Genomic DNA, 13,402 nt, shown 5'->3' on the forward strand with positions numbered 1-13,402 from the left:
AACCAGTGCTATGGACAAGTGCTTTTCAAACTCAAATATGCACATGAATCTCCTGGATCCTGTCAAGATGAAGATTCTGATTCAGTGGGTCTGGGGTGGGGCCTGAGACTCTGCATTTCAACAAGACCCCAGAGGATGCTGTTGGCTCCTGGACTAGTTTACGTAGCAAAACCCTAGACAATGGTAAACCACCAAAACCCTCTATGAGGGGGTGATGTAATCAAAACTGCACTTCCTAAAGATGAATCGAGCATCCTTCAGCATAAGTAGACTTCAAGGGGAGGGAATGGGATAGGAGAGCAGTCAGGAAGCTACTAAGGAGAAGGAATAGATACAGAGGAGTCTCAGGAGTCCTGGTAGCAGGCTCACGGAGGGGAAGTAACCCTACGTCCTTCCGTGCCACCCACAAGGGGTACCCCTGCTAAGGGGTACACTTGTAAAAGGCCCTTCAAGGATCTAAAAGACCCCATAAAACCGCAGTCTACTTTGGTAGATGGTCCTTCCCAGTGGCCTGAGTAACTGATGAGAACAGCATGGGTGTGAATGCCAGTGCCTTTGACTTTTCCTTGTGGAAAAGACTCCTTGTTCCCCTCTTACTTCTCTCCTTCCAGGCACATGGGGGGCTTCCTCATGTCTGCCCCTTGCAGTTCTGAGCAAGTGGGGTGGGCCAAGCCGCCACTCCTCAATGCCCACCCTCCTCTGCCTGCAACATGGCTGCGCCAGTAGCAACTGAGAGAGTTGAGCCCAGCTCCCAGAGTGACAAACCCACTTTTGTCGGGGTAACTGGTGGAGATTTTCAGGTTATTTGTTATGGAAACACGAGACTGGGCAATCCCTAATGACTGATCCTCTCATCAGGTGGCTTCATTCTGTGGAGGCCAATCCCAGCAACCCGGCAGAGTGCTCTGAGGCTCCTAGTGGCCCAGTGAGACAGCTGATGAACCATCCAGGTTCCATTTAGGACGGGAGAGGTTTCTTGAAGACCTCGGGCTTAATGACTTATGCAACCCACAGGACCACCAGGGAAACGCCACAGGGCCCCCCAATGAGAAGTGTTTCTTGAGCTCCTGAAGCTTCCCTTGTAAATAAGACAGTTCTGAAAGAAGTATTCTTGGCCATGGTGTGTTCTTCTCCCTTCTCCTGCTCCCCCACTGCACAGGGAGCGAGAATCAGACATTATCATTTGGTTTTTACCTCTGCTATTTCAATCCAGCTCTCTCAAAGCCAGTTTTCTGCATCCAGAGTTTCAACTAAAGAACGTGACACAAATCTACTGTTAAGATTCAAATTATATTAAAAAAAAAGATTCAAATTATATTGGATGATTTTTTTTAATTAAAAAAATAACTGTTGCTTTTAAGTGGAAGATTTAGCTTGATCTTCTTTTCAGACCTCTCACTTCACACCAAACTAAAGACAGTTCAGAGGGCTCTAATGTCACTCAGCCAAACCTCACCCTGAAATTAGATATTTGAAGTCTGCAAATGAATGTAAAACAGGTTGTGTGTGAGCACAGTTTTAAAATAATGACCTGAAACCACTTCAAAGGCGAATCACCAACGGTAGCGGTAGCTCATGATTTTGTGTTTGTTTATCGAAAGTCATACTTACTGCTCAAGTGGATAGTGAGCAACGAACGTCCTTGGAAAATAGTCTTGCATCAGATAGTTATCGGGAAGAGCACTACACTGGGTACACGATCAATATTTTTAAATTACTGAAACAACTGGACCCAAATTTCTCATTTGGACAACAGAGTTAGAGGTCTTTTCATCTCCGTAGTTTCCTGCCATTCTGGTTTAGGATTCCCTTCAATGGGCAATGTGAACTTATCTTGGCTGGAAATATGCGTACTTCTCAAAGAAGGCTTCTAGTTCTTCTCAGACTCTTACAGAGCCTCCCATTCCCCACCCCATCGATCTGTTTCCTTTACCTCTCACATAATGCAAATTAAAAGAAATTTCAAAACTCATTCTAATCCATCGGTTCAGCCATTCATTTGTTCTTTTTGCTGAGACATAATCTTGTAATTGTCCTCTGTGTCTACATTTACAGCCTGCTAAAAATAAAACCCATGTGAAATTTTAATTTTTTGAGCTTATTTGTATTTTCCAAATCCTGACAATGAACGCGTCACTTTGGTAAACAGGAGAAAAGGCATTAAAATACATGAAATTGGATAGCATCTCAGAAACTGTCCTGTCCCCAAAACCATTTTTTCCTATTTCTGCTATACTGAAAAACTTACCTAGCCGGAAAGATTTGTTCCCAAGAGATTCCAGTCAGTTTTGCTAAAATTTTTATTACCTTTATTGTTTATTAAGTCACTGATATCTGTTCTCTATGGATGGGTAAGTTCTATCTGTCAACACGGGATGATCCACTTATACAGGCTGCCTCTTGCAAATAGGGCCAAATAAATGAATGTCTTCCACACTGGATTTTAAAAACTTATTGTTTTATCATAAAAATAATATATGTTAATAGTAAATATTTGGAATTACATAGAAAGGGGTATGAATTGAAGAGAAAAAGATAACAACTCTAGTCCCTGCTGTGGAGGTTTCCTGCGTGTCATTTTAGATATTATAGAGTGGCACAAAAAGAAGCATACATGCATACATTCCTACAACAGAAATTGTATACATACGAGCATACAATTTCTGTTTATAAACACAGAAAATGAAATCATTTATAGAATGCTCTTTCAATATATCTTGTTCATCTTTTCTTACTGTCAGATGTGACTGTTAATGACTGCAAGTGTTCTGGAGAGTGAACATTCTAAAATTTATTTACTCAGTCTTCAACTGAAGAACAGTTTTGGGCATTATATCAAACGGTGCAATGAACATACTGGCATGTGCATCTTTAAACACCTGTATCATGATATTTGTGGGATAAGTAAATTCTGGGTCAAAGAAGTAGTGTATTTTCAATTTTGGTATGTATCGTGAAAACTGCCTTCCAGAAGAATTGTACTGATCTGTACTTTGCAAATAATGTAGACGGATAATAAACATAGGATAAGGTGCTCAGCCTCACTCATGATTAGAGAAATATAAATTAATAATAACTGTGACTTACCCTTTTTCAGTTATTGTATTACGGGCAAAATTCCTAAAAGTTGATAATACTCAGTGCTGTCAAATGTATGGGGTAACAGGTACTATGCATCGAATTTAACCTCTATAAACCACTAAAAGTAGCTGAAGAGGTTGGCTCATTACTTACATACAGTGTGACCTGCAAATTACTCCCTTCTCCTAGAATTTCAATTTCCTCATCTGTACAATTAGGATAATAAAGCTACCTTCAAGGATAATCGTGAAGATGACATAAAATAATGTAAGTTGTGACTCAGTGCATAGCACATAGGGAGGATTCAGTAAATGGCAGCTTTGCTTCCTCTAGATTTTGGACATTATCATCACTCAGCTCTAGGGGGTGAGCACTAGACCTGTGGTGGATTCACGTTTCCCTGGGAGGCAGAGAGAGGACTGGAAATCACAGCACATCGCCCAGGGGCCTATCACCTGGCTTACTGTCATACTGCCAAAAATGCTTATACTGTGTAATTTCCCAGGAAACACGATGAATTCTTGGCACGGTTCTTAGAGTGCCCTGGGATCTAAAAGCTTTTGATCCTTTTGGGACCTGTGCTGACCAAAAAGGCTCAGGGCAAACACCAGTGATGATGACATAGGCATATAGCTTTTGGGTAAGAATGACGTCTTTACCTTAATTTTCAGGGGAATGAAGGGAAGAAACTGCTGCTCCAGAGCAAAGAACAGAATTGAAACAAGAAATTAAAAGTATTACATGGCATTTCACATCTTCCTCTTATATTAAATGAGAATTCACAAGCCCTATACATGCTGATAATCCCCCTTAGAATATGAAGAGAAACATGTACGTACGTCTCGTTAAAGGCATATGCTACACATTCACATTCTTCCTATTATCTGATTATGGCTAAACAGATCTAGAAAAGCAAAAATTTCTTCAAAGAACTCAATTATTTAATATGCTTCCTACTTTAACAAATATAAAATCCTAAGCAATTTTTATAGGAAGGAATTTATTTTTCCTATACACTTTGAGCACTGTAACATCACGATTTTTTAACCAAAAAGTGAATCTAGATCTAAGGTATCAAGACCTAATTGTTCAGAATGCCCATTGCTCTTTGGTTCAGTTTAAATTTTTAAGTACCTAGAAAATACTTGTGTTGGTTATTAACTCAGCACTCAGATCTATCGTTCTGGGACCAGGTCTACGGATACTGATCTTAACGTCTGCAAGGAAAACGGCAATCCTAGTCCTATTCTATAAACATTTTCAGATGTCTTTTAGTCAGAAAACCCAACTCACTCATTCCCTACAAAAATCTGTGCACGGAGTGAGGCACAATCACCTTCTCAAGTGGCGGCAATGACATCTTCCATCCTACACGCGCTTCTTCCAATGTGACCTTGAAAGCTCTTCCTCTGAGAGGGGCAGGCTATGTCCTTGTCTCCCAAAACCAGATGGCTTCTATGACGGGTTCCACAAGCAGAGGGTAGCACAAGTGATGCAATGTGACTTCTGAGACTGGGTCACAAAATCTGTGCAGCTTCCCAGTATTCTCTGGAATACTTGCTCTTGGAGCCCATCAGCCACCATATAGATGGAGTTTAAAGATCCAGAGGTGACTGTGGTGAGGCAGCTCCGGCCACACGCTATCCAGCCCAAATCCCACCAAGTCCTAGCCAGTGTCCGCTGCCAGCCTCATTCCAGCTTCCGTCAAGCCACTCCCAGTCTTGGAACCTCCTCAGATAAGGCCCCGGCATCACAGAACAGGGACAAGAATTTGCACGCGTAATACAGTCAGTGCTTTATGTCACAGTTTTGGGGCAGTTTGTTACACAGCAATAAATTACTGGATTTTTATCCTGGGTTTACTTAAAAACAGGCTATCTTGCAACTGCTGAGGATAAATGATTCCCCAAAGCACTGCAAAACTTCTGCCGGAACAATGTGAACAGATTAGCCACCTTGCCCATTAATATCCTGCTAAACAGCCACATGTTGGGAAGCAGTCGTTCAGCTGTTACTCTCTATGTAAAAGCCAAACGATGGATTCCCCATAAATCGTCAGGCTGCTCAAAGATTAGTGGTGAAGGGGCAAATCTGGCGAGGGCTTTCCAAAAAGAAAATAAAATATTTAGACCATCTTGCAAGTTGCTCTTCAGATGCCGCATTTTTCTCTGTCACTGCTTCCAGCTGACACCTTTTGACAGTTGCTTCTGGGACTCTTTAAGCTGAAAACCATTTATCCTGAGAATATAAAGACAAATGGCAGGCTGGATCTGATATATGACAAAGTAAACTCATAGGATGGTACCGTGTCCAAAGAGTACAATACTAACTTTACTATTACTGTTTTTAAAATTATTCTTATTTATTTGATTTTTAAAAAAGATTATTTATTAGAGAGAGAGAGCATGAGCAGGGGGAAAGGGTAGAGTGAGAAGTAGACTACCTGCTGAGCAGGGAGCCCAATGTGGGGCTTCATTCCAGGATCCTGAGATCATGACCTGAGCCAAAGGCAGATGCTTAACCCACTGAGCCACCCAGGCGCCCCGCAATTATTGTTGATACTTCTTTTGCAAAGCAGGTGAGATGCAAATTCTCTGATGCAGGGTATAAAAGTCTGAACAGGGAACAGGAAATATAGTATTGATTAATTTGAATTTATAAGGATCCTCACTTCTGGCAGCAATAAAGGGGGGAGAGTAGAATATAGAGCTTCATCCCCATAAAGCCTGGAGTGGTCAGCAGCAATCTGGTAAGCCTGGTGACCTTACCACGGACTTGGTCTTTATAACATGTTTGAACACCTGGACCAGCATGCAAGGTATGAATGCCAAAGAGCCCCACATCATATCCCACATGTTCATGTGGCATAAATTCAATATATTACAGTACATACATCTTCATGTCAGGATGCTTTACAGTAAATTTTGGGGGGTACATTATAAAACTGATTTAGCATTCCCCTGCCTAATGTTGGTTAGGAGTAAACAGATTAAACTTTCTAACCATTAAGCATTACATTTTTTTAAAAATTTTTATTTATTTATGATAGTCATCAGAGAGAGAGAGAGAGAGGCAGAGGCATAGGCAGAGGGAGAAGCAGGCTCCATGCACTGGGAGCCCGGGTCTCCAGGATCGCACCCTGGGCCAAAGGCAGGCGCCAAACCACTGCGCCACCCAGGGATCCCCAAGCATTACATTTTTTAAGCCTATTGGCTTCTGCATGTATACTTTATTTCCAGCTAAGGTTTAAAAAAAACCTTACGATCAAAGTAAATTCTGAACAAGACCTCAGTGAGTGCCCAGCTCGGGGTGTGGTGCGGAGGGCTTAGCCAATAGCTTTTGAAGGACAGAAGACACTTAAGGCCAAAGAGTTTACAACGGCTTGCCAAAGGATACACTGATGTCTAGTTATGATTTGAAAAGACGAAGTTGGGATCAATTTTCAACAGCATAAAAGGTTCACAGAAACAAGCCTATTACCACCAACAATATGAAACCCACCTGATCCCCATGGACATCTTCTGAGCATCCAGGTGCCATGCTCGGTGACGCAGGAGAAACAGAACCACCTCCCCGTTCGTCCTGTCTCCCTTAGGCCTCCAGACACTATAAATTCAGCTCAGGTTCATTTTCACCATCTTACATGGGAGACCTGAGCTCACAGAAAGTGATCTGACTGAATTGTGCCATGGGAACTGTATTCTAAAGTTCTCTGTTCTAATTAATAGTTTTTGTTCTTCTGGCTAAGAAGGTTTTCTCACTTGAAAATATGGGAAAACACTGTCAAGGCAACTAGACCTGAACAGGACGTACAAGACCCTCTACAAGCCTCGCCTGGGAAGCCTGTGAGCGTGGCCTGGAGAGGCCAGTCCAGGGCGGGGGGGGGGGTGGGGGGGGTGGGGATGCTCCTCTTCCCCTCTTGTGCCCGTAACCGAAACCTCAGGTGCTTGATTCACTATGGGCAGAATCTAAAATGCCTTTTCCCGTCCGGAGAGTCTCTCCAGCTTAAATTGCTCTGCAAACTAACTTCTCCCTGCCTTCTGTAGAGCAGGGTCAGACAGGCCACTGGAAATGGAATTCTCTACATCAAGGTCAGTTAACTCTGGATGAAAGTCATCACGAGAGTGACTTTCAGGATGTGGCGAAGAGGCCTACCTGCTTAGCTCAGTCGTTACAACCTGGGCTGGGTGGAAGGGCTGGACAAACAACTCTGAAGCCAGCCTTTGGGTCTGTAAACTCAAATTGGTTCTATACTATGGTCCGGGGCGGAGACGGCGAGAGGCTCAGAGTCAGAGGGGAGTCTCAGCTCCCGTACCTGGCTCACGAATAAGGAATCTTTTAGGCAGAAGCAATTACATGTACAAGAAGAAAACTCCCTGAAATGGCAGAAGTAAGAAAAACCTGTTGACTGGTTTAGTCCCCAAACAATAGGACCGCGTCCCTTTTGCTCTCAGCCTGCATTCCAGATGGATCTGGCCTCCATCCTTCTGAGCTAGTCTGCTCCTGACCCCCGTGGACTGTCCCCCACGCTTCTGCACACATTTAATGTCCCTCGAGTTGACCTCCTCACCATCATCAATCTTGATGAACCCCATGGTGTTTTCGGTGAAGGATTCTGAATTTCCTCACTTTGAGTAGAGAAATTATAAAAGAAAATTGTTCTCTGGCTCCCCTTGCTTTTTTTATTTGCTTACATTTTCCCCCAGCTGGTGAGCGGGCAATTCGAAGGACTCCAGAAGTTTAAACAGAGTACTAGGAGTCAAAGAAACCTGTCTTAATAGAGTCTGTAAGAGATACAATAGAATTAGGCTCCTATTAACAAGAAAAACATCTAATCGTTTAGATTAGCTCCCTCAATCGTCCTTTCAAAACCCATTCTACCTCCCCATTCATGGTAGAAGATGTCCTCTTTAGGTGACAGGTGCTGGGACTTCTCAAGATGGTATTTAAGAGGGAGAAAGTAAGGAAGTTTGCTGATTAGGCCCATTAAGCAGTGCTTGCAGGGGAGAAGTCAGCTTCTGGTGGCGGCTTCTCATTTATATGGCTGGCTTAATCCAGGGGAAGGCTGATGGAAACGGCCCCTGGAAGCAAACACAGGAGGGCGGTGATAATGAAAACAAACCAACCACCTCAGCTGGCAAGAGTCCTCGGAGAACGAAACACAAATTTAATTTTTTAGCTACTCAGGGATACATCAGAATATGCCTTTGTTTCACTCTTGAAGGGGATGTTGCTAAGCTGTTTGTTTGAGGACGGGTGCCCCGGCCTGGCACGGTGCTGGGTGGTGGGCCAGGGGTGAATCGGGGGGTGGTGTGAAGGCAGCCAGCACATCAGGGGCAATCCTCTCCTGACCTGTGCCTTCACACACGCTCCAGGTCATGATGCTAAACAGGAATGCTCATTACATGGGGGTGCACCAGTATGTGTCTGTGTTGGACTTTTTTTTTTTTTAATTTAAAGGTGTTATTTATTTATTCATGAGACACAGAGAGAGGCAGAGACACAGGCAGAGGGAGAAGCAGGCTCCCTGCGGGGAGCTGATGCGGGACTCGATCCCAGGACCCCGGGATCACGCCCTGAGCCAAAGGCAGACGCTCAACCACTGAGCCACCCAGGCGTCCCTTGAGCTGAACTTTAAACAGTTTACACAGCTCTGAAACCCACACATATGGGAAACTGTAATTCCGGAGGTGACATCATGTGTCCTAGATCAAGCTGCTATTTTGTAGCAGGGGTAGACCAGACTCAGGCTTCTGGGCTCCTCAGCTGGAGTCTCTCCACTGTCCCGTGAAACCCTTCTCCTACCTTGAACATCCAGCGCGGAACTCTGGGAATTAGCAGCAGCTTCCACACTGACCTAGATCAAATCTTTTCACTAAGAAATAACAGAACCTGTTCCTCCTCCCTCCTAGCACACAGCCTTACCGCTCGGCGACTCACTCCCAAGCCCAGGAGCCATCCCAGTCTCCTGACTCTTCCTGGGGCCCATGTCAGCACGTCATACACGCTGTGCCCTCAACAGCCCTCAACTCCATGCCTGTGCCAGCCCCCAGGCCAAGCCCCCTTGACCTTTCACCTGCACTGCTGAACCCCTAGCTGGCCCTCTGCTTCTCCTCCGCCTGACAGTCCACACTACCGAGAAAAGGTAAAACGTGTCCACACTCCTTACAACTTGCCACCACAGGGGTCCCCGGGTGGCTGCGTCAGTTAAGCAATCACTTTTGGTTTTGGCTCAGGCCATGATCTCAGGGTTGTGGGATCGAGCCCCTTGTCAGCTCAGCATGAAGTCTGCTTAAGATTCTTTCTCTCCCTCTCCCTCTGCTTCTCCCCCCTCCCTCTCTCTCAAATAAACAAATCTTAAAAAGAAAAACCAAACAACTTGCCATTGCACTTAGAAAAGTTTCCATGTTGTGGCCCACGGAGCTCCCAGGCTCACCTGCTTCTCTGAATTCATTTTGTCTCACAAACATACCAAACTTGTTCCTGCCTCAGTGCCTTTGCATATCCCTTCCCCTCTACCTCCTCCAGACTTTACTTCCCTGTTCTCTCAGCAGGACCTTCCCTGACTCTCCTGAAAAGAAGCTACCGTTTTCCACGTCACTATCTCTGTATCCTACTTTCCTTCACTGCAGGTTTCGGTACTTGAAATCACACCGCCAATGAATTTGTTCACTGTCCTTCCCGACAGCCTGGAAACCCAGTGGGGACAGAGCCTTGTCGTCTTGGTCCCTGGGTACTGCCCACACCTGAACAGAGCCTGGCACGCATCTGTTCAGTGGGTGTGTGAATGAATGACATGCAGCAGATGGGGGAAAGCCACCTCTGGCCCCTGAGGATCGCACAGATACCAGAGTCAGCGCATAGGTTTTAGCCGGGTCCAGTGTGGGTCTGTCTGGACACAGCGCGGCCCACAGCAACATCTACAAAGATGAATCCCCCACCCTACATTTCTTCAGAATCGCACATCTCGCAGAACCACATTGTAAAACTGGCCTAGCATGGCGTCAGGCATATTGCAGGCGTCCGGTAAACTGCCGAATTTTAAACATTTCTATCATCCACCATCAAACTAATTATTTTCATTCTCCATGTTCCCTCTATTCCTTTCAAAATACAAGTATATATTTTTGCACTGTCATAACCATATAGAGGCATTAATTTGTTTCCTGTTTCACATTTTTAAACACTTTTTGATGGGCAACCAGGCTTCGCCGTTTTTAACATCTCTGCAATATTCCACCCAGGGGCCGTGCTGTAGAACTTACCTAGCCTCTTTGGGGCACGAGGCTATTAGAAGTTCACTGAACGTAAAGATGCCACATAAACTGAGGTAGTATCAGCGGTGTTCTTTCAGCAGAACCCAAACCACATCCTGACTAGGGAAGAGTGGAACTACATGATGTCTGTCGCGGAGCAGCCCAAATTTGGACTCTTTATCACATTAGTTTATTGCAGCAAACTGGAGATTGTTGTCAGAAAGCTCTAAATCACTGCACAAATTATTTATGAACAAATGACTTCAACCACTGGCCAAATGCAGCCAGCCTTACAAAGAGGCACCAAAAGGAGGGAGGGAGGAAGCCAGGGGAGGAAGAGGAGGGGAAGAGGTGGCAGCCGGAAGGGAGCTTTTGGAAAGACTTTAATAAAGGCGCCAGTCAGAGCCTGTTTTATTTCTCTGCTCTCTTGAGAAAACAGTCAGCAGTTTGTGAGCAGATGAATCAGCCAAAGTCAGAGGGGGAAGAAAGGGCTTGTATATCCTGAGGATTTTCCCATCTTGCATTGTTAAAATGCTTGATAAGCTGCTGTAAAGGCGTATGGTTTTCTTCTCTTTCCTCTTTGAATAACTCTTCCCCCCTCTTGGTTTACGAATGAAACAGTCACGGGCAGTAATTTGGGAAATACGGGAAAGGATAAAGAAGAAAGTAAAAACCACCTGTCGTCCTGTGAGCCAGGGCTGGCCACGTGTGACACCTGTGCTTCTCCCGCTCTCCCTTAGGGATACGTAAATCTTTATAACCGTAGAATTACAACACATATTCTACTCTTTACCCTTTAGACCTATTATGTTGTGAACCTCTGTTCAAAGTCTGTGACAATTCTTTAAAATAACAGAGTTGAATATGTGCAAAGCAGTTCTTTGTTCAGATGAGGAAAGCACAATTGCTTTGTCTCTCTGTGGGTAACATACAGGTTGTTTCCAAGTTTTCTTATAAATGATAATGCAGTACTCTTTGAATTCTTCTCAAATGAATTCCTTAGGGCAGATTATTTACTTTTTTTTTTTTTTAAACTCAAGTATAGTTAACATACAATGTTAATGCTAGTTTCAGGTGGATCTAGGAGTTACCTGCTGAATTTTCTAGAAGCATAATAAAATGGTAATAATAAATGATCTTCCACATAAGCTGCCTGTGGTGATGATGGCAGAAAGACTGGACAGGGCAGTAAACTAGAGAGTAGCTGTGTGGGAAATACATGGAGGACCACTTTGCTCTTTAACTCGGGTTTACCATAATTCCCATTTAACACTTTTGTTAGGTCTTCCTCTATCGTTGGTAGAGTTATCTATCCAAAATCCTTTTCTCTGTGACCCTGTGGATAAAAAATGGTGGGGATATCTGGACAAGCTAGTGGCATGGATGACTGCATAACCCATAGCTACTTTGACCATTAGAGTTACAGTTGTATTTTCCTGGTTATGAGTCTCCCTGTTGGAAGGGCACCTTTTCTCAAGGTTGTGGATTGCAACACAACTCAACTTGGCCTCCATTTACACAAGGTCCAGGCCCATGCAAGTGCTCTGGCCACACAGTTATTTCTCATGACCTCACTGAGTCTCAGCATCTGAGCGACACTGCAAACGGTAGCCACTGGAGTTTGTTAAAATCCAAATTTCACTGTGCAGCAGAAAGATACAATTGCTGTTAACTTATCCTGGACGTAGCTATTTCCACATTGGGTTTAAGGATAAAATTCTGCTTTAGAGAGAGAACTCTGTAGTTTGAGAAAACATTTTAACAAACTTATTATTATTACCATGAACAGGGAAGTTGAGACAGAGGAAACTAAACCACTCTACAGTTAAGTAAAAGGATATCCCCATCAGAGGCTGTAATGAAAGAACTGACTTGTGGAGGTTTCCTTGGGTCAGGCCAAAGAGATGGGGGTTTAGAGAAGACCGGGCACCAGGGGAGGCCAGGAAATGATAAATTTTCTCTAAAGAGATAGCTACTTCCTGGCGTTAGTCTAGAAACAAGACAAGAGATGGCCGATAAGTGATTCACTGTGGTGACAAATCACTGATGCACTGTCACAACTGCAATGCAGAGATCGTAGTTTCAGCTTCCTCTCCATTATTTCCAATCTCTTGCAAGTCACTGCACCACTTAGGGTATCCCGAGGAATAAAAAGGAGTGATCAATGTCATGAAGTCAACAACCTATGGAATGTTGCCAAGATGGTAGGGGATGAAAAAAAAAAAAAAGGTTCAGAAACAAGAGATAGAGAAGGACATAAATACACCCCCAATGAGATCTGCAGAAACTCAACAGGGCATACTGGTTATGTAGGTCTGAATAATTTTGTTTGGATTTTAAAGGCAAGGGTAAGAGAAGGCTTGCGACTTGAGGGCATATCTGGTTATAATTACTCCAGAGGCTGGTGATCACTCATTTTGAGGACCTAGTTTTAATGTCTAGCAAATAGGGTCTCTAAGGATATAGAGTGTATCACCCTCAAAAAAGCATAGCCTGAAGGAAATATTAGAAAGTAAAAGGCTTGCTTTCTCCTCTCTGTTTTCTGGCTTTCCACAGAAGGTCAGTTGCAGCATGTCATCCTTCACCAGCAAGAGAATCTAAGATGATTTCCTAGGGACAGGCCGCTGGCAGGATGTTCCTAGAGCTTAGCTTACTATTCCAACCACAGATCAATGTGTTCCAGACACTCCTTCTGATCCAAGGGGCGCCACTTTTGGGTTAAGACAAGATTGCAGCTTAATTCTTTAGGATATCAGGTAGACAATGGGCAAAACTCAGGAAAACACGTAGCAGGTATCTTCGCATCCTTGTCCTCCACTAGAACTCTCAGGGGAGTCCTTGGGAAATTTAGAGAGCTCACTCCAAAAACTTGAGGAATGAGGGGCTGAAAACTGAAAATGAAATATTTATAATATTCTCTTCATGATTCACAGACTTCAATATGCACGTATCAGGCCACTTCCCCCTGGCTTACATATTATCCAGGTAAGGAGGCCCTCCTTTGGCATTTCTGAAACATGTAGGAATGAGATGTGTTTGAGGCTCCAGAGGCCTATAAGACAGTA

The 13,402-nt window shown here is 43.9% G+C and overlaps 1 protein-coding gene across 22 annotated transcripts in view; it reads right to left on the reverse strand.

Moving 5' to 3' along the window:
- FARS2 (phenylalanyl-tRNA synthetase 2, mitochondrial) overlaps positions 1–13,402 on the reverse strand; it is a 584,196-nt gene that overhangs the window by 148,705 nt on the left and 422,089 nt on the right. For 2 of the 22 annotated variants that reach the window (XM_072729205.1, XM_025987480.2), the window contains one exon: positions 6,099–8,162. The exons of the other annotated variants lie outside the window; for them this stretch is intronic. In XM_072729205.1, coding sequence (XP_072585306.1) covers positions 8,114–8,162 — 49 coding nt within the window. In that variant the 3' untranslated portion in view covers positions 6,099–8,113. Of the gene's footprint in view, positions 1–6,098; positions 8,163–13,402 lie in introns of those variants that run through there. 22 annotated transcript variants of the gene reach the window in all.

This window comes from Vulpes vulpes, chromosome 12 (assembly GCF_048418805.1).
Source record: "Vulpes vulpes isolate BD-2025 chromosome 12, VulVul3, whole genome shotgun sequence".
In the NCBI taxonomy this organism is placed as follows: domain Eukaryota; kingdom Metazoa; phylum Chordata; class Mammalia; order Carnivora; family Canidae; genus Vulpes; species Vulpes vulpes.